General features: G+C 38.7%; 1 protein-coding gene across 1 annotated transcript in view; it reads left to right on the plus strand.

Moving 5' to 3' along the window:
• Nucleotides 1–11,637: 11,637 nt before the first annotated feature.
• Nucleotides 11,638–18,357, plus strand: part of LOC139716648 (synapsin-1-like) — a 31,125-nt gene continuing 24,405 nt past the window's right edge. Inside the window, exons 1-2 of the mRNA XM_071628176.1 lie at nucleotides 11,638–11,870; nucleotides 12,442–12,718. Coding sequence (XP_071484277.1) covers nucleotides 12,468–12,718 — 251 coding nt within the window. The 5' untranslated portion in view covers nucleotides 11,638–11,870; nucleotides 12,442–12,467. The remainder of the gene's footprint in view (nucleotides 11,871–12,441; nucleotides 12,719–18,357) is intronic.

The following is an 18,357-nucleotide window of genomic DNA, read 5'->3' on the forward strand; positions in this document are numbered from 1 at the left end:
GGAACTATGGAACTATGTCAGTAAAACACACACACACACACACACACACACAAAATAAAAATGAGACAAACATTGACAATTTCACAAGTTTATATCACTCTTTTGAAAGTCCTTCAATATTGTCTTCATTTGGCAAAATCAAGGAATGAGTAATGGTCCCACAAAAGTTAAAAACTGCTTCCATAACACCCTCTTGTTCTGAGGGTGTGGTGACAGAAATCCTGTATCTCAAATGATATTTTCTTAATCATTCTATCACAGATGGATCATAGATATATTGGGATGCTTCTGTTGTATGCACACAAAGATGCATGTATTACCCGCCAAGTGTACTGTATACTCCGAATATTTCGCGAGGTTTTTATTTTCACGAATTTCGCGAGTCAGCTGCTTTTCGCGAAATTTAAAACACGTGAAAATATTGACTCTAATGCCGATAATTGAATGTGACGTACACATATACATTTCACTGTTCAGTACAGGACTACACAATCGCGAATTTAACCACTCGCGAAATTGTCGGGAAGTCCCGTTTTGCGAAAAATTAGACTCGCGAAATATATGGCGTATACAGCATATGTTTTTTCTCTAAAAGTGGTATATATGGCACATTGTGACTTCTGTGCAATTGTTGCCTCAGTCACATCACCCTTGTGACTGAATTAAGGTTCCCATTGTCTGCTAGATGCCTTTTTGTCACATCAATTGCTGTGCATGAGTTCTCTTTATTTCAATAGGGCAGCTATTTAGAAAGTGACAACTGAACAATTAATGGCTCATGTACCTATTTTGACATCAGGCAGAAGTCACACAAGTAATGGCAGTGTTATTTGTAGAGTTGTTGTATGACTGATAATCCTTTATTTCCCATACTCTCAGTCTACCAAACATCATACACAACATTCTTTGCCAGCCCTCTCTTGTTGTATCCAAAAGAAAAAGTCTTGAAGAAGAGTTTTTGAAGAAATATCCTATCCTGTACGAAAGGAAGAATTATCTACTGCAGGGGAAATATTCAGGATGACATTTCAGCCATTTTAGTCAGAATTTGGAAAGATTGGCAGAGTCGGGATTCAGAACCTCTCTTTCTAATCTACATGGTCTACCCATCTCCATTTGCACTGGAACCTATTACAGCAGAGAGCCCATGATATTGTATAACATATACATATTATCAATCCAGAAGAACCATGATGGACATGTCTTGAAGCTGCAATGTCCCAAGAGGCCTTTCTTGGTGTTGTCGTGAGAGGTCCCCTCTCCCTTCCAAACACCTTCCTCAATATCACATCGCCTGCGCTGCGAGTTGGAGAGGACATCCTTCTGCTCTTGACAGGAGCAAAGTGCCGCTATCATCCAGGTGACTCTTTGGTTACCCTTTTGTGGGCAAATGAGGAGCTTGCCTGCGATGAGCAGAGCAGTACTTGATCCACTCTTGGTATGGTGGGCTCCTGTACAATGATCTTTCCTCCATTGAGTGTCTTTTCCCTTTTTGTAATTTTATTAAACGGATGCTAGAAAAAAAAAGAAGAAGAAATCACTGTCAAGGATCTATGCTGGAATGAGGAATCTTGCTGTACTTATAAATTCTCCAGACATCATTGTGCAATTTGATGGTATAGCTGATGTCAGCAACAAAACTAATATATGCTGGAAACATGCCATTTACAGACTGTACACACAGGGGCAGTAATAGTTTGACAGGATGAATTTTTCCATTTTGGTGCAGCTTAATTTCTCCACATACCAAATTCCAAAAGATCTTCATGTAAGAAAGACTAAAAATTATTTGCATCAACTTGTTAAAGTTGATATCATGTTGTTATAGCTCACATTCTCCCCAGATTCTAACCAGACTTCACACAGGACTAATAGTGAAGTAGTTTATTTAAGCTTTTGATACAGAATATCTAATGTATTTCATATTTGTGACATAATGAAAGAGCGCTTGATGTATCTCATTCGGAAAGGGGACGTGATATTCCCCTTATTAACCCATTGAGGACGGGGTGATTTTGCTACAACATGCATTTTCCATCTAGACACTTGCCCAAGTATACTTGGACTCATGTTCAACAGGTTTACATATTTCCACAACAAGCTAAGAAAATGTGTGCTTTTCATTAAAAAATATATCTAACTAGAGAAGCACTCTGAGAGCGCAGACCTCCGCCAAGCATGCAGCTCATTTCCATCACTGATCTTGTTCTTCCATATATGTGATTTCCACCCATACGTACTATAGCATGCTGAAAGTGTTTATAATACTAGTAGTGTGCTGAAAGTCTCGCGATTTCCCAATATAGAAGCCTTTGTTACGTCATAAACCCTCAGCTGCACAGCGCGCCTCACCCCAGTAGAAATTAGAGCACGCACTTTAGTGCGCGCATGCAAACCTCAAATACGCGCAGCCTAAACTCCCAAGTTCACTGACCCTCCCTGCCAAAATATCAAAAATCCTTCATAAATTCCCCCAAAATTCTCGGATCACTACCAAAAGCTAATCGTTTGTTACTCGTGTCATTCTCAGCCTTCCCTGCAAGTTTCATCCCAATTCGTTGCCTACTTTTTGAGTTATTTTGCGCACAGACAAACGAACAAACGAATGAATGAACGAACGAACGAACAAACGAACGAATGAACGAACGAACAAACCAACGGTAACGAAAACATAACCTCCTCCCTTGGCGGAGGTAACTATATATTTTATGGAGTTTTGTGTATCTCATTGTTCTGCTGCAATGACATCATGAACTGTCGTAATCTTCTCCAGCTCTCTGTGGTAACACCAATCATAAATTTTGAACAGGTTGTCTATATTTCCTCAAGCATCACCTATATGTTGTACTAATATTGCTGCATTCACTCAATGCACATATGAATTTAGGTGTCATTCCACTTTAAAGGGATGGTACAGTTTTGATTTAGATAAGGCTGCAGGTTTCCAACTTTTGTGTGTTGTGTGTGTTTGTGAGAAAATGAGAAACCTCTTATGAAATATGAAAGTACATGTGTAATTCTTAGAGGAATTCAAAGTTTATGTGATGAAAATTAGTCTTGAAATGGCTGAGATATCCAAGCAAAGTGATCCTGATAAAATGTAACAGGCCACAACTTTTCTGAGGATCCCTATGTTTTACTTTGTTTTTGTATATTCATTCATTTAATTTATTTGTTTCCATATCCAAATGATATAAGATAATTACAAAATAGCATAATTGATTTTTACAAACATGTGAAAAGGTGAAATGTCATGAATCACTGATAAAAATGCAAACAAATGCAAAGAATGATAATCTCAGTCATTTCAACACCAATTTTCATCAAATAAACTTTCAATTTCCCCATAGAATTGTATGTTCTTTAACATTTCATAGAGTGATTTCTAAATATCTTGCAAAATGTTAAAAGCTGAATCTTAACCTCAAGCAATCCTATACCATCCCTTTAACATCTTGTGTCAAAAGTAGGGCAGCTGGGGCAGTGACTGTATACAGGGTGAACACCCTTGCCGTTCTCAGTGGCCCGATCCTCGTGAATTATTTTTCACAAGTTTCGCTGAGCCCGGATCTGCTCTCCAGTGCGTCATTCCCCTTTACATGGCAGGGAGATGAGGTGGTACCAGCATCCACTGACAATACAGCATATCCCCAACGAATATCAACATCCCAAGAGGCTGGCAATGTATGTGTTTCCCAAAATGAGGATGGCACCAATTTAATCCCTGTATTTGGTTTCAAAGTAATTAAGACCATCCACCTCATTGTGACCCCTCCTTAATCCACTCCCCCCCCCCCATTTGTTTTTCCCCCTTTCATACACACTCCTGAGTAGGTTGATGTATCGAGATCCAGTGTTTTGAATGATGAACAGGTGTATAAAATATTTAGCAACCTGGAGTGGTATGAGGGTCATTTGAGGCTACCCCTTATTCACTGTGCAGAGTTTTTGTCATTATCTTATGAGGAATAAAGCCCTGTACGAGAGGAGGGTTCCATCACCATGGCTAAATTGGGACAACCTAGGAGAATTACCTTAAATTACAGCATATTTCATCAACAGTAAAGAAAAATCTCCCTCTGTAGGTTGTGAAGCTCCTTGGTTGATTGTTTGGTCAGTCATTAGTGTTGATATACATGGCACAGTAAATCTTGCATGCAGCATTCTGCAAATTAGAGTAGAAGTTCATCTGTTGTGGAAATTCAACTGATATTGGTGTTGAACTTTTGATCTCAAGACAAATTTTCAGCTGTCAACACTACAGCCTTCTTCAGCGGAATGACCCATCTTCACCTTGATCAAGTGATGGTCAATAAGTGAAAATTTGGGAGGTAAAATATCTTGTATTGAGATCAAAAGTTGAACACCAATTTCATTCTGCAAATTGTTTGGCAAACCAGCTGCTATATTATGTGATGGTGATGAAAATGCAGGAAAAATAAAATACCAAGCTGCTCTCAAATATTCCTTCACACATGTAGATTCTTTGATCATTCAGTATTTTGTCTTCATTACCTATGACTAAATTTTGTCGTAAATCAATTCGTCCCTCTTTCTGATATCGGAGAGTTACAGCAAAGTATTTACAAGTGCTCTTCTCTTTTATTGATGCTCATAATTGCTATCATTTTCACATCATGCTGTGATGGTTTGGGGTGACCATAGAGCGAGGATTCTTTTTGCACTTTGCTGATGTACAAATGGATATCTATGCCATCCATCTTTACACATTTCATGTCATGTCATGCCATTTGATTTAATTTGATTTGATATGATTTTATTCATTCATATTTCTCAAAAGAAGCTACAGCAAAATTACAAATGCAATGCAAGTGAATACTCCATTTGATCACATTTGTTAATACAAGTAAACAAAATAGTCAATAGCACAATAATTTTGAAGTAGCAAGGGAAATAAAGAAATAAGTATGATGGTGCCTACACAAAAGTAAGCTTGCTCGTTTGCAGGTCCCATTAAATCTGAGGTGATGTAAGATTGCGGAGATCATACAGAAAAGTAATGACCAGAAAACAGAACTCAAGAAATATCTGAAGTTGAAGAATAAACATGAAAAGAGTGATAACCACACTAGTATAATTCTGTGAAAGTAATAACATGTCCAGCATGTAAGTATGATAAGCATTTGAGTTAATGCAGTGCTTTGGATGTTGAACAACAGAAATCATTGATTAAAGAGAATGTGATTACAAGACATACCATAAAGGTATACAGTCTGATGTATAGCTCGCTTGGAAGAATATTTATGATTTCAGCAGTGGTGAAATTGATTGTGATCTTCCCTGGACCATTAACAGTACTGGGAAGATACATTGAATTGTACACCTGCCACCTTGTAAACATTTTGTGTTAATACTGTTATAATTCTTCTGCCTCTACATTAGTGTTGTTTATTCTTTCCTTTGGTGCAGCAAGGGGGATGGGGTGTAAGCCGTGCATTTTTTAATCGGAAAGTCAGGCAGGGGCAGTGGAGTGAGACTGATGACATTATCGTGTCATTTTGCCCTCGTTAGCTAGTTGGGTAATCATTGGAACAGAGTCATTTGGTTGATGAACGAATGTTTTTACCCGGTGATGCTAATGGATGGGGGGGGGGGGGGGGGAGGAGGGGGTATCAAGTCAGAGTGACAACTCTGCAAGCAATTAAATCTATTACCGCGCCGTGATGGGAGAGTGGGTAATCGGACATTTAATTTGCGCATTGTTATTGATACCGTCGTGCCAGATTCTCATTGCCTTGTCTGACTTTTTTTTTTGCACGCTTCAGAAGAGATGTTCAAATTCGGTCTTTGATAGAACTGATAAATCAAGCGCATGGTCATACGAGAGGAAGTACCACTTCATGATTGATCGCAGAATTGTCTTTTACGTTTGAAAGAATGGATCATGTAATGACAGAATGTGACAAAGTATTAAAAAAAAAACATATATTTTTCTTTTAGTGCAACGAGGGGGAGGGGGTGAGCACCATGAAGTTTTTAATCGGAACTTATTTACCTCGATGTACGATCAATTTGCCAATCAGTTGCAAATTGAGTGGTTATTGATAAAAAATAAAGAAATACAAAAAATGGATTCAATTCATGTTTTCTATTGTTGTGAACACTTTCTTTCTCCATAATACAAATGTCGGCATGTAATATTAGAAGTGAAGTTCGGAGGACTACAGTTCTTTGTATGTAAAGACCATTGTACTTTCTAATCTGGGTACAGGTATTAGTCTTTATTATTCATGGCGGGATATGTACCTTCTGCACACGGTGCATTGAAATTACCCCCCGCCCTCTCTCCTGTGCATGCCACCATTGTACAGGCACCTGGACAATCAATTTACCTCTTGATTAAGTTCTCAAATTTTCTCCGGTGGAGAATGGCATGTTTTGCCAATTTGATGGATGTTCTGACTTCCCTGGCTAAGAAGCTCAGGGAAAAAAAAAACCCACAACAACAACAACAACAACAAAAATCAATGTTACCACCATACTTTGGACAGTAATAAATTTCTTGAACATTACACTTCAACTAAAAAAAGAAATGGTATATGCTTTACACTAGTTGTAGAGGATATGATTTGTATGTTTGTCCACTGCTTGTGCACATCTATGATGTTTGTAAAGTGTTCATGAAACAAAGATACATTGTTTGTCTCGAGACAATCTTGTTGTTTCAATGACGAATGGGCTGAAATGATTAATTTAGATCTAAATTGAGAAACCAGAGAGAATCTTGTTTCCATTACAAAAGAAAAGAACGAAAATTTAGTCCTTTCTCTTTAGTATGAGTATGAACGCAAAAATTTAGAAACATGGTTGTACTGCACAAAGTCAAAGATCTTGCATCCAATCAAGTTATTTCATTGTTTCAAAGTTTCCATTTTCATTTGAAAAGTACTCCTATGAGTCAACAGCTCGATCTTGCTTCATTTCTCCTCTATGTAGAAATGTCTAAAGGATGTGATGTTGGGAACTTAGAAGGCTGTTTTTCACATTTCCTTTTCTGTAATTTCTTAAAGGCATCCCGAGGTCATTGTACGCAGAGTTAATGGCAGCTTGCCTGGGGGCGGGGGCTCACTTGAGTATGATTACGTACATTATTCCCTGGAGAGATTATGATCATTCATAATGTATGCACACACAGTAATATATCATGCAGGACTGGGATGGGGGATAATAGCCCCCCCCCCCCCTTCATCCGGTCTAAAAGCAGCTACAACTAACAAACAAAAAACGTAGATGCTAAACAACACATATGGGAAGGCAAGATAATGGATGAAAGGAAAGATAGATAGATAGACGGACTGAGATAAAGAGATACATAGATAGACAAAGACATACAGGAAGAAAGTAATATATGCATGTTAATATGTAAATGGAAAAAAAAAAAAGAAAGAAACTAATTTTAAGAATATCTGGTTAGTTGTCATTGTACCTCAGGTATAACATCTAGTTCTTTATTTTTATCATATAACATGGAGCGTTCATCCACTTCATATGTACAACTGTAGCTATATTTTCAGAATAATAAAGCCCACTGAATTATGATTGTCCTCATAATACTGTAAAACCATAAATTTTCGCCGCATGAAATTTTTCACAAATTGGAACGTACAGCCTTTTTTTTTTTTTTTTTCCGGTATGACGTTTTTGTGAATTGCCACTGGCATTCAATGCAGGATAGTGTAGGCAATTTAATTTCACGAATCTTGGCTCCTCGCAAATTTTGTGAAAATTTCATGCTGTGCACTAACACACACACACACACACACACACACACACACACACACACACACACACACACACACACACACACACACACAAATATGGTTTTACAGTTTGTATTCAAACTGTTGATGTATGGCATGCTGCAATGTTTTTGTGTATGAGTTTTTAGTGTGATAGTGTCAGTAGAAACCCTGGTAGGTTTGCCCATGTTGGGTCTATCACAGTATGACCAGGCTTGATCCTCACTCATGTGGTAGTATGATGTTAGCAGTCATTTAGATTAGACCACTTTGAGGTGAAAAGTGGTACATTCTTTTTTCTTTTTTTTTCTAAATTGCTGTTATTGCCAACAGTTTCAACTGCCAACTTTGCTTGTCTAAAGTCTTGTCCCTTTTCCTCTTTTTAAGCTTAGTCGAAGTTGAAAAAATGGAATGGTAAATGTTACCAATGATGTGGGAAAGGTAAAAATCGACCCTCACAGGTTATGAAACAGTTCCATAATAGTCTAGAGTAAAAAGATTTTGTTATTCTGATTCTCAATAAACATGACTCCCCGTCTTTTGACATTGCACTTGACTGAAAAGTGCAGTCACGTCTGAAATTCAAGAAGGAGTCTGTGGAATTTGGAGTCTAGGGGATCCTCTCTTTTTTTCTGTCGTTGCTGTTAGAGACTCTTTGTAGGCACACCCCCCCTAGGGATCCGCATTTGACCAAGCAGATGGCAGTCTGCGTGCACTTTCCCATCGCTCCTGGAGAGCGCCACCGAGCACTCATCATTTCAACGGCGCGATGCGATACGAGATGCGAAGTATACCATCAAGTGTTCTTGTTTTCGGCTTAGAGTTTTTTTTTTTTTCTGATGGCACATACAATAGCATCATTTGATTGGCCAGTCAATCAAATATTTGTTGATACATTCTGATTTCTTCCTTCTCTGACTTGTTGCCTATGTTATTTGATACCCTGTCAAAGCTATTCTAAGAATATCATTTTTTTGTTCAAAAGGGCAAAATGAAAGCAGCCTCAAACCTTATTCTGATAAGAAAAAAAGGAGGAATGAAGGAAGTTGTGCATTACACTACAAAGAATGCAATGTGGTACAGCTATGGGAAACAAATAAAATGTAACATATTCTTGAAAACATGTTGTCATATTTGTGTTCATGTACAGTATGTCCCCAAAAAAATTACACTCGGATTTTGATGTTGATAACTACCAATATGATTGAACCATCTTAATGCTACTTCAGGGTCATAAGATATAACATCTTAGCTATAGTTTGCAGAAAACCCCATTCAATTTGGTTAAGTGGTCACCAGTGTGGATCTTTGTAAATTTTATCATGGGTCTGATTCTTCCAAGTTAAAGGGTGTGTACAGTTCTGGTCGAGGTGAAGATTTAGCTTTTAACATTTTGTGAGATATTCAGAAACCACTCTATGAGATGTCAAGGAGCATGCAGTTCTAAAGGGTATCAAAAGTTTATTCGATGAAAATCGGTTTTGAAATGGCTGAGATATCCAAAAACAAAGTGAAACAAAGAGATACTAATAAAGTTGGGGCATGTCGCCTTTTATTATTAGCGCTTTTTTGGATATCTCAGCCATTTGAAAACCAATTTTCATCAAATAAACATTGAATCCTTCTTAAAATTACATGCTCTTTCATATTTCATAAGAGGCTTTTCATTAAATCACTTAGGAATGTTCAAAACATGAAACCCTACCTCAACCAGTACTGTACAGTCCCTTTAACACTTGGATGGTCTTTGAACTGCACAATGTGTGAACACAATGGACAGAACTTTGAGGGAAGGGATTCCTGACATACTCTACAAAACTCCTCATTTTTCTTTGACCACTGAAGCAAATCGGATTGGGTTTTCTGTAGGGTGTGGGTAGTTAGTTATTATACAAATATCGACTGCTACAGAAGGAGATGGTAAAACTATTTGCACCAAGGTGATTTTTCAACAGTGCTATGTCCCGAGACGAAGTATAGGGACATGGCACTGTTGAGAAATCACTGAGGGCAAATAGTTTTACCATGGCCCGAAAGAAAGCAGTCGATATTTGTTTTATATCCCTCTTGAGCATTTTACCAGAGTGATGACATGGTTCCCTTTTTGGAAATGTGCAGGCTTGACGTTAAATCTAGGCCGTGGCAGTGCAGCAGCAGTGCGTGCAGCGCGTAGCATAGCGAACGACACCGCTGTGCTGTATGTATAGGCCACCGTGTATTAAACCGTTGTTGATTCCTACGCACAAGCTACACTACAGCGTGCAGAACTCTGAAAGATCGAAGAGGTCCAGGACTAGAAGTAGGCCTTAAGCGGCTTTGTTACCCAGATCATCTTCAAAATTGGTTTAGTTAATTAAAATAATTCCTTAACCGTACCTGATATGTTGTACTTCTGCTGCAATTCATGAAATTCCTCCGTTACATGAAGCAGTCACTTTGTCAATTGAGCTGAACTGCATTGATCACACTACACACACACGCCATCGCACCACAGATTTCTGTAATGCCGTCGGCACCGCGCTAGCTAGCTAGCCACCTCTGTCGCTAGCTAGTATCGCTACTACGCGCACTGCATACATTCTAATGTGAGAAATTTAGATATCGATCACACGATCACAATTGCGTGCAGATCGTGGATTCCCAAAAGTACTATATCACGCTAGCTAGTAAGTCATTGCACCGCATCCAGCTGTTCGTAGCTAGCTAGTAAAACTACACCATTTTCGTGCTCTGTACAATCATATGGCAAGAAACTTTACATGAGGGATATAAATTTTCATACCCTGAAATTGTATTTGGATTGATTCACTATTACAGTATGTGTGTATGATTGTGTATCTGTTCTTAGAGTTTATGATGCACCAGAATCTAGTTTGTCCGCCAATGGGTTGATAAAAGGTGTATATTCAAAGGCCTTGGTAGATGTTGGCATTAAAAATCAAAAGAATGAAGAAAGAGAATTATAGCAGAGTTACTGTTTTTGTCTGGAGTAACATCCATAGAGAAGAACAGAATGACAGTGAAGACACTGTCTGTCATCCAGTAATGAATGGTTGGGAAGAAAGAATCTTGATACTTTGAAGTGATCAGTATGAGTTTACCTTTGATAAGAATTGTATAAGGTGGTCATTTGAAAATAAATTGGCTGCTGAGAACAAGAAGGGCTTTATTGCAATGGGGGGGGGGGGAGGATATTAAGTTATTGGTATCATGTTGTAGAGCTGATCTCCTCTATATGTGCATTATGGTGTCAGTTTTAGATTATTTTCATTTTCAATAAATTGTTAAAAATCAAAACTTCAAAGAGGGTATTTCATCCTGAATTTGGACCAATGTTATAAATCTACCCACTTTTGATTATATAAAATTTTCATTTCATGAAAATTGATTGTCTTTCTTTATTTATGCTCAAATTTTAGAATACAATGTAGTTCTCAGCAGACGGAATGTTACATTTAATTTCATTGTTCAAGTTTCATTATGTAGATATCCATACTTCTAACATTTTTCTGTTCCATTTCTAATCTTTACCACTACAGAAAGCTATTTACGAAGACATCAAGGATTACATGCTACAGATATGACACTTGCTTGACCAACCTCTGACCAACTGTTTGAAATCAGCCCAATTCTTGTCCAGTTCTTAAACAAGGATGCTGCAGCTGTCGCCAGCCTGGATTTCTTGGAATCTATAATCGGATATATATCACAATAGCGGATATCAATCTAAGACCCTTTTGGATGTGTCTCATTGCTGCAGCATTTCTTAAGTGAAATTTTTGTAGCCTATTTGCTTCCACAGTGAAAGTTGCACGTGCGACAGCTTGAAAGACGGTAGTAGAGATAACCAGCTTTGAAAATTCATGGACAACTTGTGGTGGATCAAGCAACCAATGTAAATCATCTCATAAGTCTCAAAAACCTCGATCTGGATATATTTCAGAGGTGCTTAAAGGGGCAAACCTCATCTTTTTTTAACATTGGTGGAATAACATCCCTCCTGTGGAAGAGATTCTACTCGCCATTTGCTGGAGGATTTGCTTTGCGAGTTCATTGTAGGATTACGATTCAAGGTTGGCCGCTGGGAATCGGGAGCGATAGAGTTTTGAGGTAAGTCCATGCATCTCCCAGCTTACAACAACAAATCAAGCAAACGATGATGACAGGAAATCAATAGCTCCCTTCATCTTATGTAATTCTCTTAATCCATAGCACACTACACCAAATTCCCTCTCTTCATACCTCATTTTACATGCACACAAATGGTAAAAACTCACCAGTGCATTCTAATTATGGGACTTTTTAAAATTATGCTGTGTATATGATGTCGTAACCAGTCTAAAATGAATATCTTTGCATTAAAAGATGAAGTAAAAGTAAATATGTTTGCTTTACACACACAACACAAAATATGTTTCCATTGTTGGAGAGTATGTAGTGAGCATATAAGTGGACAAGGAGCAAAAAAAAAAAAAGAATTATTATTTGGCTTGTCTCCTCCCCTTCCCCCCCCCCCATAAAAGAAAAATTGTGAGAGAAAAAAGAAAGTGGTAGAGTGAACTGAAAGCTAAGAGTTGGTACATTGCACGTAATTTCTTTTCAAGTCTATTCAGCTTTTCTGTAGATTCAATGAATACTCTGTTTCTTGCTCAGCAATATTTTGTCCTTTCCAACCACCAAGGAAACACAAGAAAAAATCAGTCAGCAATGATGAATTATCTCCGCCGGAGGTTCTCTGACCCCAACGCCATGACCGGCCTGCCGGACGGCTACTTCCAGAACATCGGGCGCGAGGAGGGCCCCAAGGAACGCACGGCCATCAGTAACGCCAGCAGCCCCACCATGCCCCGCCGGGACACGAGCCTGGGGTTCCTCAGCACACTCTCGGGCACGGGACCGCGGCAGGACAAGGGCAAGTTTAAGACCCTCCTGGTCATTGATGACCCCCACACAGACTGGTAAGTGACCCCTGTCCTTCTCTAAATCCAATAAAAGTCCTTACTGTCTGATAGAGAAACTAGGATTACAACATCAGATAACGGGTGATGCTGCTGTAATCATTACAAGCATCCCATCATCTTTATTCTGTACTTTGTGCATGTGTCTTTGTGTATGTATGTGAAGTGTGTGTGTTTGTGTGTGTGTTTAAGAGTAAGAAATTGAGAGGGGGAGGAGAATGTGTGTGTGTGTGTGTGTATTTTTACAGGTCTTGCTTTTTATGCCTCAGGCACGAAGTGCGCCGGAGGCATTATTATGCCTTTTATTTGGGCAAAACAAGCCTAGCAGGTTTGAGCTTATGATATGATTCCTGATTTATTCTATGATGTGTTTTGTTAGACCAAAAATGCTGTATTGAATTGAGCAGTTTCTAGGTTTACTACAGTGCATGTTCATCTGTGTGTGTGTGTGTCGGGGGGGGGGGGGGTAGGCCCATTTCTCCTTGTCTTACTTCCATTACTAGCTTCTGGACACACCAAACATAGCAAGCTCCTGTTTGACAGGCAAGGTACTGTATGAGACTACAACTTGGTCAGTAGATTAGTGGAAAACTTTCACAAGCAGTTTGTTTCTTTAAATAGGTTAAAGATGCAACAATTTTCTTGGAAAGATTCTGTGTCTGTGAAATTGTGAAAAATGTAAGTGCTATTAATATCATTTTTATCAAAGGCATTTACTCCACTGCAGAAATATGGATGACAAACACACAAACAGATACATGAATATCTAATTTGAACAGTGTTATTCCTCTCACATGGCGGTAATTTCATATCTTCCTAAGATTTGTAATCATTCTAAGATTTGTCATCCATAATGTGTTCAAAGATAACCCACCCATCATCCTATTTACATCCTTAACATAATATAGTAGTATCAAACATTAAAATGCATCAAATGCCTTTTGCACCAGATAACAGAGCACCTCACATCAAATAATAGTAATAATGATTAAAAAAAAAAAGAGAGCACTTTACATTTGCAAACAACAGTATCCACTTACAGGATTATGTAAGAGTTCAATACATTTAGCAGGCAATTAATCTTTTTTTATGTGTCACTCAACTTTTTTCAGTCAACCCAGGCGAGCTAAGATGTGGCTTCTACAACGCTTAGCTCTGCTACTTTACTGCCAAAATGTGAAGTCTGTAAAAATGGCTGTATAAATCTGACTTGTGCATTAATAGGACAGGCATTATGCAAGCGGCGATGTTGTTCTTTTGAGGCAAGACGCACACATTCTCCCAAGAGTAATTGGTAATGGATTTATACTTCAGTCTGAATCCACAAACCTTTCAATAAATGATGATCTTGTCATAAGGTGTAGTGGATTGATGCCATTTTATTACCCATGCATTTCCAGAGCTCTTCTGTGGCAGCTCCCGAAGCTAATCACTTTACTGGAGCACAAAAAAATCCTTTGAAAAGAGGGGGAAAAGAGGGACTTTTTTCTGATCGGATGCATTCTACTGGTCAAGATTGATTCTTTTTTTTTTTTTTTGTAGCTGACAAATGTCGTCGTATTTTTCATCGAGGATGCAAGAATTGAAGCCAGCAGCTGTGAATACACTGGTGATGCTGGGAAAATTTGATCTTGGGTTCTTTATGTACACCACGAAAAGATAAAACCTGCATTAGTGACCACCTTATTGAGTGTCCACCTGTTACTGATGGTGGAGGTAGAGATCATTTTAACTCTGCTGCCACCATTGGCAGCCTACCATATAATGCTATTGACATTTGTGAAATTTTATTGTTATGAGAGGATTATTTTCTAGATATTTACTGCCAAAGGTGTCATGAATTCTCTTTGAAACATGCCTGTGAGAATCATTGCATTATTAAGCACATTAAAAGGAATTTAAGCTATTTTTCCCCAGGCAAAAATAATTATAATGGGAGATACCCTTAGAACAATGAGAGGCTTACAGCAACCACAAACCAGGGGCCCGTTGCATAAAAGTTACTATTATGATAACTGTGCCATCCAATGGTAGCTACCATGGTAACAATACTCAACAGCCAATCAAAATCAAGAATTCCATGGAAGTTACCATTGGATGGCAAAGTTACCATAATAGTAACTTTTATGCAACGGGCCCCAGATTGTGAAACTCTGCAGTGGACATTGTTAAGCCTAATAACCACCAACATAGAAACCAATCTTTCAAAGAATCATCTTGAACATTTTGGAGGTTCTATATATTTGTTTACTGTTTTATTTTTATGATTATCCACTCCTTTAATCTACAGTATAGAATGAAATATGACAAATGTGAAAAGTAAGATAAAAATAAATTGTGACGTGAAATGAATTGACCACCTTTGTGTGTGCATTATCAAAACTTTTGTAACTATTTCAGATGTGTTGGACATTCTAAATTTGACTGACCTATCCACTACTGTATACGCCGTTATTTTTGCGAGGGTTTAATTTTCGCGAATTTTGCGAATTGCAGTTGGATCGCGAATTTAACAACACGCGAAATTGTCTCCATGCGCTTTGTTGATAGAGCATTAACGTAAGCGTCGGCGTCAATTCGCGAAAACAACACCTCGCGAAAATGTCTATGACCTCGTCATTCGCGAAAATATCTGTACGTGAAAATAACGGCGTATACAGTATCTGTGGAAGCTTTGCAACATTATTATATGTGACCTTGCATCACAAAACAAACAAAAAGTCGCCAGACATGGATTTTTAGTTAAGGGCAGATTCTGAAAGAGCAGACTCTAGGCTTTAAAATGATGTATAGCTCAACTGAAATGGACTCTCCTAACTTATCTAGATATTGGAAAGAAAGCACACACCCTGGAAAAGTGTGAACCCAGAAAAAGGCTCTATAGTTCAGGGTCTATCTGTCTATTCAAGCGTTTAATCTTTACCAAACCATGCTGGCTGTGCGATGAATGGGACAAAAAATAGGATGTAAACCACTGGAGCAACAACAATGAAGGGATTATCAGACTAAGTTGAAATTGAGCATGCTTTATCAACACATTCTGTTCATGATCAATGCCAACTTTCAAAGCATTAGCGTCATCCCTTTAAAAGATATCAGACTTGAAAGTGAAGAGTGTGCAAAGGATTATCAAGAAATGAAAAGGGGCCTCTATAAAGACATACCTGATCTCACCACTCTCAAAAAAGGGTTGTGGAAAACATGGGTGTATGCAAGGGGGGGTCGGGAGGGTCGTACGACCCCCCCAAATTTTCAAAAGGTCCACTTTTTGTGACAGACATTTATGTTTTTCGAGGGCTTTTTACCCTGTATACAACAGGGGAAAAAAGTGACCAGGTGGTGTTCTAGCAAATTGTCAAAAACGTCGTAAATTTCGTAACTTAGTTTTAATCTGCCATAACTTATTTCTTAGGCTTAAGCCGCGCTGCCATGTTTATTGATTTTCCTGTCTCCCATCAGCAACTCATCGAACTAGTTGCCTAGACTATATACACACTTACAGCCGGCCTTATTACTCGCGCCTTACCCTATGACAACCGCGGCCGTTTGAATTATGGCCTAACCTATATTGTCCTGTAAGGAGGATGTTATAATTCATACTCATGCTTTCAACTCCTGTCCTTTTGGATTGAGATTGAAGTGCATATTCTACTTTCTTACTACGTTTGGAGGCAAAGTTAGGCAGGATTGACTAGCTCTGGGAGTATCGTCAACTCTGGAATACTTGTATTAAATGGTCCGTAAAACTTTTTACTATATACTCTAGGATTTAATAGGAAGGTGTAGCTAGTCAGCAACTTTTTTTAAATGCAGTTTTCAACTTACCGATTGACAAACTTGTAAGTGACCAACTCAGGTTTTATCACCAGTTTTAACATAAATGAGTTTTTCTAAGTATGCCGAAAAAGTCACTTTTGTATGCACCAAATGGCCCCATTTTAAGATATAAAATTCAAAACTCCCCACCGTGGGAGGGGGGACACCCCCCTCCCACACCCTCCCCCGCTTGGTCGCTCCGCTCCCTCGCAAAGGTAAAGGTTCAAAAATCGTGATTACGACCCCCAAGAAAAAATCCTGGCTACACCCCTGGACCGACTCAGGTTTTATCACCAGTTTTAACATAAATGGGTTCTTTTCTAAGTATGCCGAAAAAGTCACTTTTGTATGCACCAAATGGCCCCATTTTAAGATATAAAATTCAAAAACTCCCCCCCCCCCCCCCCTTGGTCGGTCCGCTCCCTCGCAAAAGGTCCAAAAATTGTGATTACGACCCCCCCAGAAAAAATCCTGGATACACCCCTGGAAAAACAGCTGAAAATGCACTTTCCAGTTCATTTTATGATACCAAATTTAGGAATGATGTAGAAGAATGGTAGCTCTTTCAGAAGATTTGAAAAAATTAATATTGACTTAGTTGACCCATTTTACCTTTTGTAAGTCCTCACGTAAAATCAAGGAGTGTGACTTTTTGTTCGTTTTGTGGTGCACTGTCACATATGCATTTTTCAGAGAAGTGATGCCTCAGTGTGCCAGGATTCAGCTGATATTATTCAGATGAATGTAAGCTGTTTCAGCTGATCTCTATTGTGAATACCAGAGCTTGTCTGTCAAGTGTATGTCAGGATCGTAGTTTCCAACAATGATGAGAAGACTATCTTTGAGCCGACAAAAGCTCACCTTCCTGACTCATATTGTACATGCCAGTCAGTATGAAACGAGCAAAATTCATTGCTGACCGGAGCATGTGTACAATGTGTGGATTGCTATACCACTTTTGAATAATGTGATGAGTGCCTATGGATGTCGTACATCTTGTCTATCATTACTCAAATTTTACAATCACTAAATCAATACTTGGATCACCTAATTATGTGGGATGAGCTAAATGCAACACACACACACACACACACGAATGTATGAACTTCTTCATTTTCAAATGTACATTTATGTCAACTATGTGAATGTTACTGCTTAGAATTCTGTACCTCCGACTACTGAAGTTTAGTATGTTGTTGATGTTGAGAGACAAGCTAACTTGACCCTTACTTTGCTGTCAAATAGACCGAAACCGCTCCTCCCCTCCCCCACCATGTCTCACTCTCCGTAAGGGGATACGGGGACGCAGACGAAAATTTCTCCCGGAATCGAATCCCTATCAATTATACTGGACTAACAGTTGTGAAGCGTCTGTGTAAGGTGATAGCGCGTTACAGGAAATTTTTTGCTCTGACGCATTACCTGACACTGATATGACAGGAATACGGGAACAGGCCTCGGGTACATTAGCAGCATTAACACAGCTCGGACAGAGTAATCCGATCCGCACGCCTGTTTTTCCTTTTCCCAAGGGAGCTGCACGTATAATTTGATTTTAGGTCTTGGACCTTTCGGAAGTTGACGCGGTTGTTAAAACAAGTGAAGAGATAGGGCCACATCCAACCGATGAGCCCAAATTTGATCTTCCACTTGACGAGACTGGGCTTGAGCTTGCCGTATTTGTCTCGCCAGAATGGGAAGTATTGAATTGAAAAATCTCTCTCGTAAAAAAAAATAAGGACAAAGGACAAAGAAGAAATGATTCATTGTGTGTTATGCTCAATAGGCATGTAAACTGTGTTGTTTCACTTCAATTCTAAAAT

Source organism: Diadema antillarum, unplaced genomic scaffold (genome assembly GCF_040938485.1).
Source record: "Diadema antillarum isolate AM-2024a unplaced genomic scaffold, OU_Dant_1.0 scf00000068, whole genome shotgun sequence".
NCBI lineage: Eukaryota > Metazoa > Echinodermata > Echinoidea > Diadematoida > Diadematidae > Diadema > Diadema antillarum.